General features: G+C 41.9%; 1 protein-coding gene across 3 annotated transcripts in view; it reads left to right on the top strand.

Moving 5' to 3' along the window:
- Nucleotides 1-15,108, top strand: part of arhgap17b (Rho GTPase activating protein 17b) — a 27,020-nt gene extending 11,912 nt beyond the window's left edge. Inside the window, exons 7-21 of one of the 3 annotated variants that reach the window (XM_084479990.1) lie at nucleotides 132-234; nucleotides 706-774; nucleotides 878-959; nucleotides 1,962-2,089; nucleotides 4,480-4,591; nucleotides 5,563-5,644; nucleotides 5,822-5,902; nucleotides 7,228-7,341; nucleotides 7,776-7,867; nucleotides 8,192-8,333; nucleotides 9,266-9,565; nucleotides 10,432-10,553; nucleotides 11,213-11,647; nucleotides 12,765-12,800; nucleotides 13,776-13,910. In XM_084479990.1, the coding sequence (XP_084336116.1) occupies nucleotides 132-234; nucleotides 706-774; nucleotides 878-959; nucleotides 1,962-2,089; nucleotides 4,480-4,591; nucleotides 5,563-5,644; nucleotides 5,822-5,902; nucleotides 7,228-7,341; nucleotides 7,776-7,867; nucleotides 8,192-8,333; nucleotides 9,266-9,565; nucleotides 10,432-10,553; nucleotides 11,213-11,647; nucleotides 12,765-12,772 (1,870 nt within the window). In that variant the 3' untranslated portion in view covers nucleotides 12,773-12,800; nucleotides 13,776-13,910. Of the gene's footprint in view, nucleotides 1-131; nucleotides 235-705; nucleotides 775-877; nucleotides 960-1,961; nucleotides 2,090-4,479; nucleotides 4,592-5,562; nucleotides 5,645-5,821; nucleotides 5,903-7,227; nucleotides 7,342-7,775; nucleotides 7,868-8,191; nucleotides 8,334-9,265; nucleotides 9,566-10,431; nucleotides 10,554-11,212; nucleotides 11,648-12,764; nucleotides 12,801-13,775 lie in introns of all 3 variants that reach the window. The other 2 variants (XM_084479989.1, XM_084479991.1) reach the window with 2 other exon arrangements.

Raw genomic sequence — 15,108 nt, 5'->3', positions numbered from 1 at the left:
AAAAGGATGCTATTTCAAACATTAAAGGAACGCCAATCTTAAAGGCAAAGTAACTTAGCCAGGTATTTTTATTTAATCTTAAACCTTTATGTGTACTACCTACCTGCCTAACATTTTTTACTCAACCACAGGTGGTACCAGGCAACAAGGACCAATAACCAGGCCATGGCGTCCAAGGTGGACTCACTCAAGGATGAGATGGATGAGGCTCTTAATAAAGTAGAAATATGCAAGGTAGTTGCTCCATTTATTAAAATCGAGTCAAACCCTCGAGGCTTTATATTCCCAGCTCTGGTCTCTTCATTAAGTTGGAACAATGGGCCTATTCATATAGTGGCCATCTTGGTTCTAAATGCTGGATGGGGGGAACTGAAGGATGCAAAATCTTTGCATTATTCCGTTCCCCCCACCCAGCTTGTGTTTAGAGCCAAGATGGAACCATGATGGATGCCAGGTGAATAAGGTTCATATCCAAACAGGGTTGGAACAGGGCAGCCTTTGTCATCAGGAGTCAAGTCTTACAACCAATCAGGTTCTATGATTTACAACAGTATGTCCTTGGACATTTAATCTGCTTGGTCATCAGATGTTGTCTTCATGAGGAATTTGGTTAATATAACACAGTATAAAATGTAGATAACATGAAAGATGTGTGACACTGAGTGAGGGATGTATATTATAAATTTATGTTTTTATGCCACACAGGACCAGCTTTCTGCGGATATGTATAACTTTGCTTCAAAAGAGGGAGACTACGCAAGTTATTATGTTTTGGTAAGTCTGCGATGATGAAGGTCATTTTCTCTCCACATCTAAACTGTTGAGTGAATCTATCATTTATTTGTACTTTTTGTTTGTGTTTGTTGCATGTGTGTAGCTATTGGAGGCCCAAGCAGACTACCACAGGAGGTCTCTGGCTGTTCTAGAAGCAGCCATCCCTGCCATTCAACTGCAGCAAGGTAAACCTAAACAGCATGAAATACCTCATTTCAATTCTGAAATGTATTAATTGATTGTTGGCGATCGACGTACATTAAAACCTACACAAACTGCAAATCCCAACATGCAACAGTATCTAAAATCTGTATTTAAGAATTTAGCACTTCAGCATGCAACCCCAAAGAAACCGGAAACCTGAATAAAAATTATAAACTCCATTTAATTTCATTGTCTACTGTGTATGTATTTTTTTATGTCTGAAAAATTGTGCGAGACATTCTATTTTGAGGTTGGCGGTACTAAATGAGTGATACCATTGTATTGCTTGGCTTATAGAAGAAAGGCCTAGAAGTTGGGGTTGACTCAGAGGTCTTTGTGCATGTTTTATGATTTTCTTTCATAAATGTCCTTATTGATGGTTTGATAACCCCTTTGTGTACTGGCAGTGGCACTAGCCAATCATTCTAATTTCAAAGTAGTCAAATATAAACGTCTAAAATCTAGCAGCATTTCAGAACCATTAAAGATTATCCCAAAAAAGTAAAATGCCAACTGTGTCAACTGCAGTTAATCATACCACTGACACTGGTGAAAAGTATTCTCCATCATTACTCCCAAGTGCATTTTACATTTTAAATCAGTTATACACAATCCATTTATCAGTGTTTGTTTTTTTGCATGATCGCATGTGAAATAAGACAGAATAAGACGGCACAAATCACCACAGAGACCGGCCACTGTTTGATTAAATAGATGTATCACGGTTTATTATATTAGGTTATTTTCGGATATTTTCTGTTCATGGAGCTGCATATATAAAAATATATATGATATACGTAATTAAGGACAACCCTAAAAATAATCTAAATTACAATATTTAAATGTAGAATAAAAAATGTTAGGTCAGTAATTGTGTGTCAGATTTGAACATTTTATCGCTTTAAAAAGCAAATCCAAAATGTCTGCCAACAGCCAACTGATCTCCATGTCGTGTCTCCCTCCCCTCACCCCTCCCCTGTTAGACTCGTGGATGGAGAAGCCAGCGTTCGGCACGGCCCTGGAGGAGCACCTGGAGAGAAGCCACCGGGAGATCGCTCTGCCCCTGGAGGCCTGCGTCATGATGCTGCTTGAGACCGGCATGAAGGAGGAGGTACAGACTGAAAAGTTACATCATATTGTCCTATCATGATATCTAATTAGTGTTGTTGCAAAGCAAGCCACGCTATTGTTATCATGTTTCTCTTTTTTTTTTTTCTTGTTATTAATTTTAAGTACAGAGTACGGAGGTCTCCAAATCTTTTGTTACCACTGTGACCACAGGGGAGCGCTATAACTCGTGGTCCAACCTTAATTATTTTCTTTTTGATTGTGTTGCAAATGGCTGTTGTTTTTGGCTGATTTATGCAAAAATATGATTATGCAAATTAGCAGCCATTATTCAACCAGCCCGCTTCAGAGAACCTCAGAGGTCTAACATTTGGTGTACCCATCAAAGACCTCCCCCTTAGGTCCCCACAAGTTTTGTGTTGATAGCTGAGTGGTTGAATTTTCACTGTTGCCAGTGCTCACCAAGTTTTTTTGTTCAATGGAAGTCAATGGGAAAAAAAGCCATTCCAAAAGGCGAACAACTCAGGGTTGTCAAAGTTGGTACACGTGTAGAACTGGGGGTAAGCAGGCCTCTAAAAAGTACCTCTTTGGCAACAGGGGACGCTATAATTCGCAACCAAACAAAAACGATCAGACCCATTATTCAATCAATCAAGTCAGAAAACTGCCCAGGGACATGAAACCTGGTGTGCTAACCTCATTAACTTTACTAGCATGTCAATTAATGAGTTAATGAGACAGTTTAAATTGTCAGTTAATCTTTCATCTTTATAAAATGTCATAAATAAGCATATGAACAGATTCTAAATTTTTTGACTTTTTTCAGAATTTTGAATGATCAAATAAATTCAAATATATAATCTAATGTAATCAAACAATCTTCTGCCATTCTATGAAACAGCTAAAAATAAATAACAATTACAGGTAATTAGTTTGCCTCCTGCAGATTACTTTTAGGTTGATTCAAAATAAAATCTCTCAATTGTATGATGGGGTTAATAATTCTGACATGATTTGAAAAATGGAAGTTGGTAACATTTTCTTAGGCTGGCTTTCCAATTGTGGCCATCTTGTGGTCTGCTAGCCGTGTGTGTGTGTGTGTGTGTGTGTGTGTGTGTGTGTGTGTGTGTGTGTGTGTGTGTGTGTGTGTGTGTGTGTGTGTGTGTGTGTGTGTGTGTGTGTGTGTGTGTGTGTGTGTGTGTGTGTGTGCCTACGTATGTGGTGTTGCATTTCCTCTCCACATCTGTGACCCATTACCATAGCCACTAATACCCTCTTTAAAATGCAGCCACAGCAATAGATCTCCTAAAATGGTTATTCAGACGTTTTTTTACAGGAAGCCAGGGTAGCGATTTAAAGGGGCAGTGTGTAGAATCATGGGATTCATATATTCATATGTATGTTTTAATTTGTAGTGTATAATCCCATGAAATTAAGAATCATTGTTTTTTTGTTATCTAGAATCTAGAGGCCTTTATATCTATGTAGCGAGCAGGTGCTCTTCCATGGAGGCCACCATGTTGCATCGCCATGGTTCTACAGTAGCCCAGAAAGGACAAACGGCTCTAGAGAGGACATGTTTGTTATTCAAAAAAGAGAATAGCCGTTTCTCAATACCAAGTACGCGGACTACGTTCTCGCGGACTTGGAAGTACGTACTTGGCAAGTCCGGACTTTCAAGTACAGACTTCCGAGAATGCGAGTACGCACCTGCAATTGGAACAGCAGCGGACTCGATGATGCATTCTGGGATATTTAACGGTCCCAAGTCCACACGAGTCACCTCCGATGCATCCTCGGTAGAACGGCCTCATCGAGAACGCATCGAGAACACTTCCGGGTTTTACGACAGTACTCGCGTACTTGCGTACTTGGAATTGGAACAGTGCTTGGGCTACCACTGATGACGTTTATCGAGAACGCAAGTACACGAGAACACACAAGAACGCGAATTGAGAAACGGCTATAGTGTTTTAGGCCAAGAGTTCTAGGAAGGAGATTTCTCCATGGCCATGACCCATTTCTAACATTGTTTTAGTACTGTTGTTGTGTAGGAGCATTGAAATGAGCAATGTTATATACAGTATATATATATGAAAAGCTGCCGAGCACCACACATCGTGGCATTGTACTGTAAGTCTTCTATAAGCGTGAGAAGGTTAACCCTCTCTCAGGCACACCTCATATAGCCAAGGGACCACAAGCTATATGTTTTTGCCTTTTTGCCAATGGAGGGTTAGGGAGGTTTCAGGGTAGGGTTTCATTTAGTTGCAATCTGTAACTTCACTGCTAGATCCTACACACTGGACCTCAATTTAGTTAGAACCTGAAACAACCCGAGTAGCACAAATATGAAGTCAGTTGGTAGGAGCAGTAGGTTGCAGTTGGAGCGGAGAATCATTTGCACGACAATTGATATATTGTATTTCATAGGGTCTCTTCCGCATCGCCGCTGGTTCATCCAAGCTGAAGAAGCTGAAGGCGGCGTTGGACTGTTCCACGTCGCAGCTGGAGGAGTTCTACTCAGACCCCCACGCAGTAGCTGGTACGATCCACTGTCATGACAACACTGTGAAAACTAGGGATGCACCGATTCCTCTTTTTCTCAGACCAAGTACTTACATTTGGGTACTCGCCGAGTACCGATATGAGTAATAATACCATTACAGTTTAAAGAGCAAGTGAACCCCACTCTTTCACTGGGAATTCAAACAATTTTGAGAATTGGGAATTTTTTGAACAAAATTCAAAAAATTGGGCTGAGAGTTCAAGGAAAGAGGGAGACATTATCGGCATAGTTACGGTCCACGGCAATGTAGTGCTACTTTTTTAGTACCGTCGTTGTGTATGCGAGTTATAATGAGTGATGTTGTATATGAAATGCACCACACACCGTAGTGATATACTATATGTCTCTTGGAATCCTAACCCTCGCTTGCGGGTATTAAATAAGTTGCTGCTCAGACAGAGCTTCACCATCCACACACACCGTAGCGGTATGCAATAATAATAATACAATATAATAATAATACAATAGTTCCAAAAAGCTCATCGTTCTCTGAGACGCCACAGTCAGACAGAGCTCCACACATCCACATAAACCGGTGCCACTTTTTAATCTAAATTTGGGACTTATTTCAGTAACGGTGATGAAATGGCATAGATTACTATGTTGATGATCATATAGGACATATTTGTAAAAAAAAAAGGAAGAACGTTTTGGGTTCATCGTTGGTTATTTCACGGTGTGTAAGGTGGTATCAGGTGGTTGTATCGGAGACGTTTCACGAGTACGAGTACAGGAGCACAGGATCTGGCCCAAGTCTGATTACTGGTTTCAGTATCGGTGCATCCCTAGTGAAATCACACCACTACTCTACTTCTCTTTGTGTGTGTGTGTGTGTGTGTGTGTGTGTGTGTGTGTGTGTGTGTGTGTGTGTGTGTGTGTGTGTGTGTGTGTGTGTGTGTGTGTGTGTGTGTGTGTGTGTGTGTGTGTGTGTGTGTGTGTTCGTTCAGGAGCCCTCAAGTCCTACCTCAGGGAACTTCCGGAACCTCTGATGACGTTTGGCCTCTACGACGAATGGTTACAGGCCTCAAAGTACACAAACTCTCACACAGACACAGACAGTTCCTGGCCAAGCTGACAAGCATATATACATATATATCATGTATATATCAACATTCATGGGCTTTTGACAATTTTACCTCTATCTCTGTATGCTTAAAGTAATTGAATCCAATTTGTCCTGACCCACCACTGTGCGTGTGTGTTTAGTGTGTCGGATCCCGACAAGAGGCTTCAATCGCTGTGGTCAACATGTCACAATATGCCAAATGCACACAAGGCCAACCTCAGGTAGCGTCTATTCCATTCTATTCTAATATATTATATTTTGTTCTAGCTGTTGGATCTCAATCCTTTCTAATCCTAATTCTACCCTAGATTGCGTGTCATTATTTGACATAAAGTATATGTACTAGTATATGATACATATTGTCTAACGTGCAATTTCTGCACACTATGTATTTTGGGAAATTAAAGCACATGTTTGTCTGTATTACACAATAAAGGTATTGTGTAATACAAATGTACGAACCTGACGCAACAGATGGTTTCTAACACAGAACTGGGAAGACGTTCTTTGAAACTGTTTCGATTGGGGCAGGCAATTACCACTGTCCATCATGTATCCTGTAGTTCAGGATAACCTAGCAAGATAGACACACACACACACACACACACACACACACACACACACACACACACTCACAGCGAGAGGTTGACATGCAGCTATTTTGTAATATAGTAAATATCTTGTATGTTACACAGTATACATAGTGTGTTACACAGCATTTGTTGTACGATATAGTAAACCTTATCCTGTGTGATATACATTGTGTATTAAATAGTATTTGTTGCATAGTAAACATTTTGTGAGACACAATATGTATTGTTTTTAACAACGTATTGTGTGTTGCATATGATGTATTGTTTGTCACATAATAAATATCCGGTGTGTACAGTATACATTGTGTGTCACACAGTATGTATTGTCTGTTGCATAGTATTCATCTTGTGGTACACAATATGTATTGTCTCTTACACAGTATACATTGTGTGTAACATAGTATGTATATTCTGCATCAGGTTTACGTGTCGCTATGCATGTCCGTGGTAAAGAGAGAACAAATAGTTGGTCTTTGTCTGTGCATGCTATTACTTTACTATTACAATGTGCAACAAAAACAGAAGATAGGCTGCTAAGTTGGTCGTCGTTGTCCATTCTGGTCATTACATTCGAAGTCCATGATGACCGAATACAAAACCTCTCCACTTTTTACAGATTACTAGCGAGTAAAAAAAAAAGTACATGTTTTGCCTTTGATGTTTTACATAAAAAGCGTATTGCCGGAAATGATGTAGTTAGCGGACCAATCACAGCCCTTGCGGCAAGGTTCCAATTTTTGGGAGGCGCATGTCAGGCCCTTGCGGTGGATGCAAGGAGGGTCCGCACGGACGTAACGGGTCCGTAGCCCCCTTGTGTTGCGTCAACGTGGAAACATAAAGAGCCCTTAACATAGTATTGTCTGTTGCGTAGTATTCATCTTGCGGTACACAGTATGTATTGTCTGTTACACAGTATACATTGTGTGTAACATAGTATGTATTGTGTGTTGTAGATACCTGGTGAAGTTCCTGGCTAAGCTGGCGCAGGACAGCGACGTGAACAAGATGACCCCCCCTAACATCGCCATCGTCCTGGGGCCAAACCTGCTCTGGCCCAAGACAGAAGGGTATGTAAACGGCACACTGCTTTCTACTATCGAGTCATTCATCCTTCAGCATTCCTTTACCACAGACTCACAGTGGATTCAGATACAGGTCATTATGGATCAGGTCGGGGTGAGCAGGGAGATGGCGGCCATTGGGGATCAAAACCTGAAACCTTTGGTCCTGGATTCTCAAAGACCTTAACCACTTTTGCACTATCCCACCCTCCCTACCTCAAATCTTATTCATTTACACAGAGCTGAGTTTGTTTTTTAAGGATAACACACGTTTTTTAAGGATACACCAAAAGGAACGAAATCTTTAAGTATCTATTTATTCATTTAATCTATTAAGACAAAATTAATAAATGTAGTCTTTAAATTTAAAATATTAGAATATACCTTGTTTTTCCTAATGGTTTCCTCATGCTCCATCTCGTGTGTTGTCTTGTGATCAGGACCCTGGCAGAGATGGCCGCCGCCACGTCTCTCCATGTGGTCGCCATCATAGAGCCCATCATCCAGCATGCAGACTGGTTTTTCCCTGATGGTAAAACCCTGTAATGAATTTTATTAAATGTAGCTGAATTAAATGTGTATATATATATATATATATATATATATATATATATATATATAATTTTTTAATATGTATTTCATTATTATTTTATCTATTTACGCTTTTGCATACAGAATTTATCTTCAATTCAATTTTTGATAGTATATTTAACCTCATTATTTCCCAGGTAACCATATCTAGCCTCACAACCTATTCCACACAAAACAACCAACCCTGACTTTCTTTATCCCAAAACAAATGTTCCGTCCCGGTGATCTCTCTCGTCTCTCTCTCTCTCACCTCTGTGACCTCCAGAGGTTGACTTCAACGTGTCGGGCATGTTCGCCATGCCCAGCCACCCGGCCACCCCCGAGCCCGACCCTCCCGGCCTGGAGAAGAGACGTCCCGGCAGCATGGGGGGGCCGGAGGGTGACGGCCACACCCCCCGTAAAGACAGGTACCTGTCCCGCCCAAACCTCAGCCTCACCCTCAGCCTGCCGTCTCGCTCCCGGCCCCAGGTGCCCCGGGGGCCCGCCGTGTCGGCCCTCTACGTGGCGGCCAACGAGTCGGTCATGGTCACGGAGACGCCCACCGAAGAGCTGCCAGGTCCAAACTTTAAAGCTGAAGCGGCCACGATGTAGGGCCCCCGGTATAGAGCCTGGTTTGAGCCCCCTAGTGTTGGCCCCTGCTATGAACCTCTGGCATAAAACCCAGCACACACACACACACACACTCACACTCACACACTCACACACTCACACACACACACACACACACACACACACACACTCACACTCTTTTCCTTTTACTGAGAAACTAAGCTAATAGTTTATTTTTGTGTGTATGCGTGTTGCTTCAGCACTACATTATGTGCTACCTTTTATCAAGGTACAATTTACATTGATTTTGCACGGCTGCCAAAGTCATTAAGTGTGTTTATTTAATTTAAGGTTACTATTGTACAGGAATGAAACAAAGGGGAAGACGGTGGAATGGTTTTCAATGTGATGCATTGTCATTCTTCTGTGCTACGATGTCTTTCGATGCGTGACTGTACTCTTGTGAAACTCTTATTCTTTCCATTAAAGCTTAGGTTTCACTGTGGCTTGCGGGCTGTATATTTTGTGCGGGTCTTCCTACATTGTCTTCCAGTAGTTCCCTCTCATCTCTCTATTCTCTGAGAAAACTGGGGTTTCTTGTGTTGCCTCGAAAGGGGGAGTTCTTTTCACCGTGCAAAGTCTATATCTCTCACTCTTTATCTCCCAGCATCTCGTGGTCCTCTCACGTTTTCTCCCAAGTTCTCCCTCTTCAATGGTTGGTTTTATGTACTTCCTGATATTTTCTCTTCCCGTCCTCCCCTTCTGCCCTCCCTCCCTCCGTCTTCCTTAGCACTGGTAACAAACCACCGGAGCCCGCCCCGCGTAGACTCGGCACTCTAAATAGAAAGCACCTTAGCTTACCCGCCTTCAAGTCCCAGACTCTGCCCCTTCCGGAAGCTGGGGACTCGCCCACACTGCCCCAAGCCCCAGTCCAAAGCCCTACCCTGGCTATTGATGAGGAGCCAGTCTTCCTGGTGGACGGAGGAGGTGGTGGTGGTGAAAGTGGAGGAAGGGGTAGACACAGGGATGTGGTGCAGGTAGACTCAGTGCAGCCTCAGCCTTTGTCCCGCCCCAGCATTGAGAAGATCAGGTAAGGAGACGCAAACCCGGGATCCCGTCACCTTGCAAAAAAAAACGACCAATCAGCTCCGTCCGCCTCCCAAATCAGCGCTCCAGCGACCCGTCGTTTCGTCACCCCCGCCCCGAAAATGTTGTCCCGTGTCTGCTCCAGTCATTGTCTTCACACATTGCCCAGATTGATTATTCCAATATTGACAGTTGACGAGTTGAATCAAGGAACTCTCCATGTTGAAACGCTACCAGCTTGTTCCAGGAGAAGACATATTGGTTTGTTTACAGGCTTAGCCACTTCAATGGGCAATTGTCCACATTCTATGTTTGATAATGCTCCAGATTTGTTTACCTGCCTGCCTGCCTATCTGTCTGTCTGTCTGCCTGCCTGCCTACCTGTGCCTCCTCTTGATCATCGGTCTGTCTCTCTTTCTCTCTCTCTTACGTGTCGGAAATATGATTTCCAAACGCAAGACCAAATCACACAATCTTACATTGTACTTTTTAAATTCCCTTTTCACTAACATTTCTTAACAATGCTACCTAATACAAATTTTCCTGTCTGTAACATACAAATAAACATGATCTCTCAACTACGTTGTTAATATGTTGTTAATATGTTCAATATGTTGATAAGAGTCACGCCATCGTGTCATAACATCAATCCAATGTTATTGTCATCAAAGTGCATGCATTTGTCCAACACTGATTGTGAACTGGGACAAGGTGTGTGTGTGTGTGTGTGTGTGTGTGTGTGTGTGTGTGTGTGTGTGTGTGTGTGTGTGTGTGTGTGTGTGTGTGTGTGTGTGTGTGTGTGTGTGTGTGTGTGTGTGTGTGTGTACGGATTGACCTTCTACATGTATACCATGTTCCCCCTCCACACAGCCCGGCGCGCGACGTCACATCCACCCCCCCTCCTCAGAGGAATGGATCGGCCCACCTGACTGTGGGCACGCCCCACTCCCAGGGGGGCTCCCGCGGGCCAAGTCCACACATGGTGCGCAGGGGTAAGATCACACACACACACACAATATCATTTAGGACTCATTAAGGACTTTATAAATAAAGGTTTATATAATTATATAATATAATAAAATATTGTATAATTTTTAGAGGAACAAGGAATTTTAAGGGTGTAGAGGGGGAGTCGCTCTTACAGTTAAAGTCACCTGACTTTGTTTCAGTTACACCATACACCTTGGCCAACACCATTTTTGTTTATTCCCATTTATTTTTCAAGCATTAGTTCGAATCAAAGAGTGGATTATTTCAGAAGTGCATCCTTGTGCAATGTGTTTTGAACAAGGGACAAAGGTGAATCTACTTATTATAGGAGTATCTTACAAATCATAATTGACAGCTGGAAACAGTGAATGGGTTTCATCCACCTTCAGTCTATAAAGATTTTAAAGTAAGCTTTTGAAGTATTGTAGCGGCTAGAAATGTAAAAGATTCACACAATTCACATCATTGTTGTACTTGTTTACCTTTGGCTCCCTTTGTGTGCAGAGTTGATGCCGCTAGTTAATTCATGTGTTACCGCACTGCAAGGCTTTTTTTGTTCATCCTCTGTGGCAACAAGTGAAGTAGCTTCGGCTAAGCTTGCGTCGTCTCGTGCGCTCCCACATCTCAACATGGTGACATTTTACCCCCCTCGCACCCATAGGTACCAAGAAGCAAGCCCCAGCCCCTCCCCGGCAGGCCAGCCCCTTTACGCCGCAGTTGAGTAGCCAGCAGACCCCCGGCTCAACCTACCACCCGCCCATCGCCCCCAAACGCCACTCGGGCAAGGAGAGCCCTCAGATCCACGCGCCCAGCCACCCTCCCCCGCAGCCGCCGCTCACCCCCACCCCGGGGGCGGGAGGCGTGGGGGAGACGGACCCCTCCCCACCCAGCACCCCAACACCACCCAGCACCCCTCCTCTGGACGCTCCGCAGCCCTACCCGCTGCTGCACCCCTCCTTCCACTCGGGGTCGCTGCCTCGCCCATCCAGGCCGGCCCCAAAGCCCCGCTCCCGGCCAAGCGGGCCGCCGCCCCCACAGCCGCCGGCCAATGATGGTGAGAACGGCCTCTTCAACTCCGCCTCCAAAGTCATAACAGGTATAGTGCCGCTGGCCGTTCTTCAAATATGAATTGTAAATATAATAAAATAATATTAAATATTGTAGCGTATTAATTTACTTTAAACATGCACTATGTAGTTCATCATCTTTGGTTAAAATGGGATTTTCTGGCATTCTTATTCTCAGTTGATGAGGATGACTGAGGAGTGAGCTTTTATTTTTAGTGATAACACCCATTTTTGTTTTATTAATGCTGGCTGCAGTGGGAAGATGCATAGTCTAGGTTTATTCAGGAAAATACAATATACTATTAAATAAAAGTAGTAATGGAGGATGAAATAAAATAAAATGTCCAGTAAGTACAAGTTGTTGTTGTTGGTAATGACACAACATCAGCCACTAAAGCTGGTGTGAAATGTTAAACATTTGATTTACTAAACCACAGAAAAGCCTAGTTCAGTTTAGCAGCTCATACATAGTGATCATTCAAACGGAACGTTCCAAAAACCCTATGTTTCCAGCTCTTCTGTAAGGATTTGTGCAGTTAACTAAGACCTCGGGTTGATTGTTGATTATGTCTATGTTGATGTAAACCCAAACTGGTGTTTAGCAGCTCCCATATGTAGCTATATCTAAGGTTTGTCCAACACAAACTGAATTATCACATTGCCTTTAACGTGTAGACACAGAATCAAAACATGGATTTGTTCATTTGTGGGCACTATTGGAGAAAACAACCTAGTTGTTGAAAACAAACTAGTTTAGTTGATCCATATAATGTCAATTGATCGCTAAATGCCACATTATCAAAAGTGTCTACAGATCGAGAGGGGGTAAGACTTGACTAACTTACATCTGGACAACAATTTACCTGGGGTCTAAACAAACCGGCCAAATCCTTTAAACCCTTTTTGTTCATCTGTGTACCTGAACAGCAATGGCTGCTGAAGTCACAAGCTGAGGATTTTTCCTGTGGTTTTCAACTGTGTTATTCACGACAGGATTTCCACTGCGCTCACTATGTGTAGGCTGGCACTATGTCTGGCTTGTGGTTCCACTGCCTTCTCTCTTCTACACACACTCTCTCGCTCTCTCGATAATCTTGTCATTGTGGTGATCTGACGCATGATGGGAAATATGTGTAAATATTGCAGATGTGTGAGCTGCTGAGATCTGAAAGGCAGGCGATGGTAAGACTTTGATTGGCTGATTGGCCCTGAAGCCCCGCCTCTGTGTGTGTGTGTGTGTGTGTGTGTGTGTGAGTGTGTGTGATATATACAATATATACATAATATATGTATATTTTGCATGCACGCTGGCATGAGCCTCTCTATTAACCTGTGCTTTTTAACAGCATGCTTGTGGTCCCTACCCCTTGTTCTGTGCTGGTTCCTGTTGGATTGCTATTGGATGCTAACACCGTTTGCTTATTAACTCTTAACCCAAAAACTTTGTTTTTTGATCGTCTGTATACAACTCTGCTGTGGAGGATGGTTAGGTTGCCATTCATCGACGGTATAAAATGGGTTGGATGAGTCTACCTGTAGGCTACGTTAGCAACTACTCTTACCCTATACCTGCTCATTAACGTGTATCTACAATAAAAACACTGGCATACTTGACAGTGTTTTTTAATCCAAACCAAGGTAAATGACTTAATTCACTATTACGTCATGTGGTGTCAATAGTGAGTGAATCTTACTTATTCCTTACAGACCTGCTCAGATGTATAACATGAGAGGAACACTATACACTGTTCAAACCACCATTGAAGAAATATAGTTGAATTGGAAATCTGTTGTGCTACTTAATAACCATGTTAGATCCACGTTACCTAGCTATGTTAAAAAGAGGGGTTTCAGAGTTTTGTATTTGTTAAAGGAGGTTGTGTGTTGGATTAACATATATATATATATATATATATATATATATATATATATATATATATATATATATATATATATATATATACACACATCTTTATCTCTATCTATATCTGTGTGTTCCCAATGTTGCAGGTAGGCGTTTTTAGGGAGTGTGCTTTTAATTATTTAGGTTGTGTGTTTTGTGTTGTGTGTGTGCCTAAGGTCTGTGGGGGGATAAGGTAAAACAGGGCTATCACGGAAGCTCCTACTGCTGCTAACTATTCCTCTCTTGGCTGCAAGGCAAAGAGGCAAGCTCCATCATCAAGCCGATTGGACGAGCCCTGATTCCTGTGGTTGCTGTGGACCAACCGGAGGAGAGCTCCACTGGTGAGGAGCCCTCCACGTCCCCAGTCCCCCCGGCAGATCCTGAGGACTTATTGGAGAGCACCATCATGTGAGGAACGGCCTGGAGGTCACCATTCACACTGACGAGACAAAAGATTTTTCTTCTCCAATCAGCTTGCAGAGCTCACTCAGAAACAAGCACAACGCCTTAAGACCACCCGACTGGAGGTCCTATATTATAGAAAACAACAACACACACAGAGGTCCTCTTTTGATGGCTTAAGCTGAGACTAGACCATATAACCTCCTGTATCAGGTTCTTGTCTGATAACATGGGATCAGTCTTGCTTATGACAAAGTTTTGTATTATATTGTACTTTAAGACTGGAACTGTATAACCTGGACTCTAGCCTCTATACTCCCTAATCTTTCAGAGCACATTCATTATCACTCCCATTTTCTCTGAGTTTATTTGTCCTTGTACTATGGCTATTCACAATGCAGACATTCTCTTTATTTTCGCTATTTTGTAATCTGCAATTTTGTGTTTGAAATTGTTGCAGGAATGTCAATTGTGAATCTCTTCCTCTTGAAACCCTGAATGTGAGGTATTTTTTTGAAAGAATTGTCAATATTGCCTTAGGTTTTGCAATTTGTATATGTATGTAAAGAACACATGACCTTATTGGACCTGTTGTTTAATTTCATGGTCATGTCAGCAAATATATTGTTGAAAAGGGCCAAAAGAAAAGAATGTTGAAATTATTCGATTTTCCTTTGTTTTATAGCTAATAACCAAATATTTAGGCCACAAAGAGTGCAATATATTAGAAATAATGGTAAAAATGGCTTTCGTCTGATAATCGTCTTCCATCAATACCAAGGTGTTGACCTATCTTGTTTTTTTGGTATTGTTTTTTTACCTTTCTTAAATAAGTATTTTGTGACCAAAACCAAGTTCCATATCTGCAAGTCTAAAATATTTACAAAGTTGTGACACTGTGTGTTAAAGGGATTAGTAACAGTTATTTCTTTGTACAAAATATTTTTTTCATAAAAACAATGCATCGTTTACTACTTTATTTTAACACATTGCTCTAGCCGAGGCTTAAAGATTCCATCTAAAAACAGGGCTGGATTAAATATATAAATATATATTTTTTCTTTAATTACTTTGGTAAATTAATGTTTCTGGGGCATTTTCTATAATATTGATTGTTTTTCCATTTTGTTGTTCATATCATGGTAAAAAAATGTTTGAGATAATTTCCTATATCAATAAATGCTA

This window comes from Micromesistius poutassou, assembly GCF_964030765.1.
Source record: "Micromesistius poutassou genome assembly, chromosome: 1".
NCBI classification, from domain to species: domain Eukaryota; kingdom Metazoa; phylum Chordata; class Actinopteri; order Gadiformes; family Gadidae; genus Micromesistius; species Micromesistius poutassou.
The sequence above is the reverse complement of the archived record's forward strand: the minus strand, read 5'-3'. Positions and strand labels throughout refer to the sequence as shown.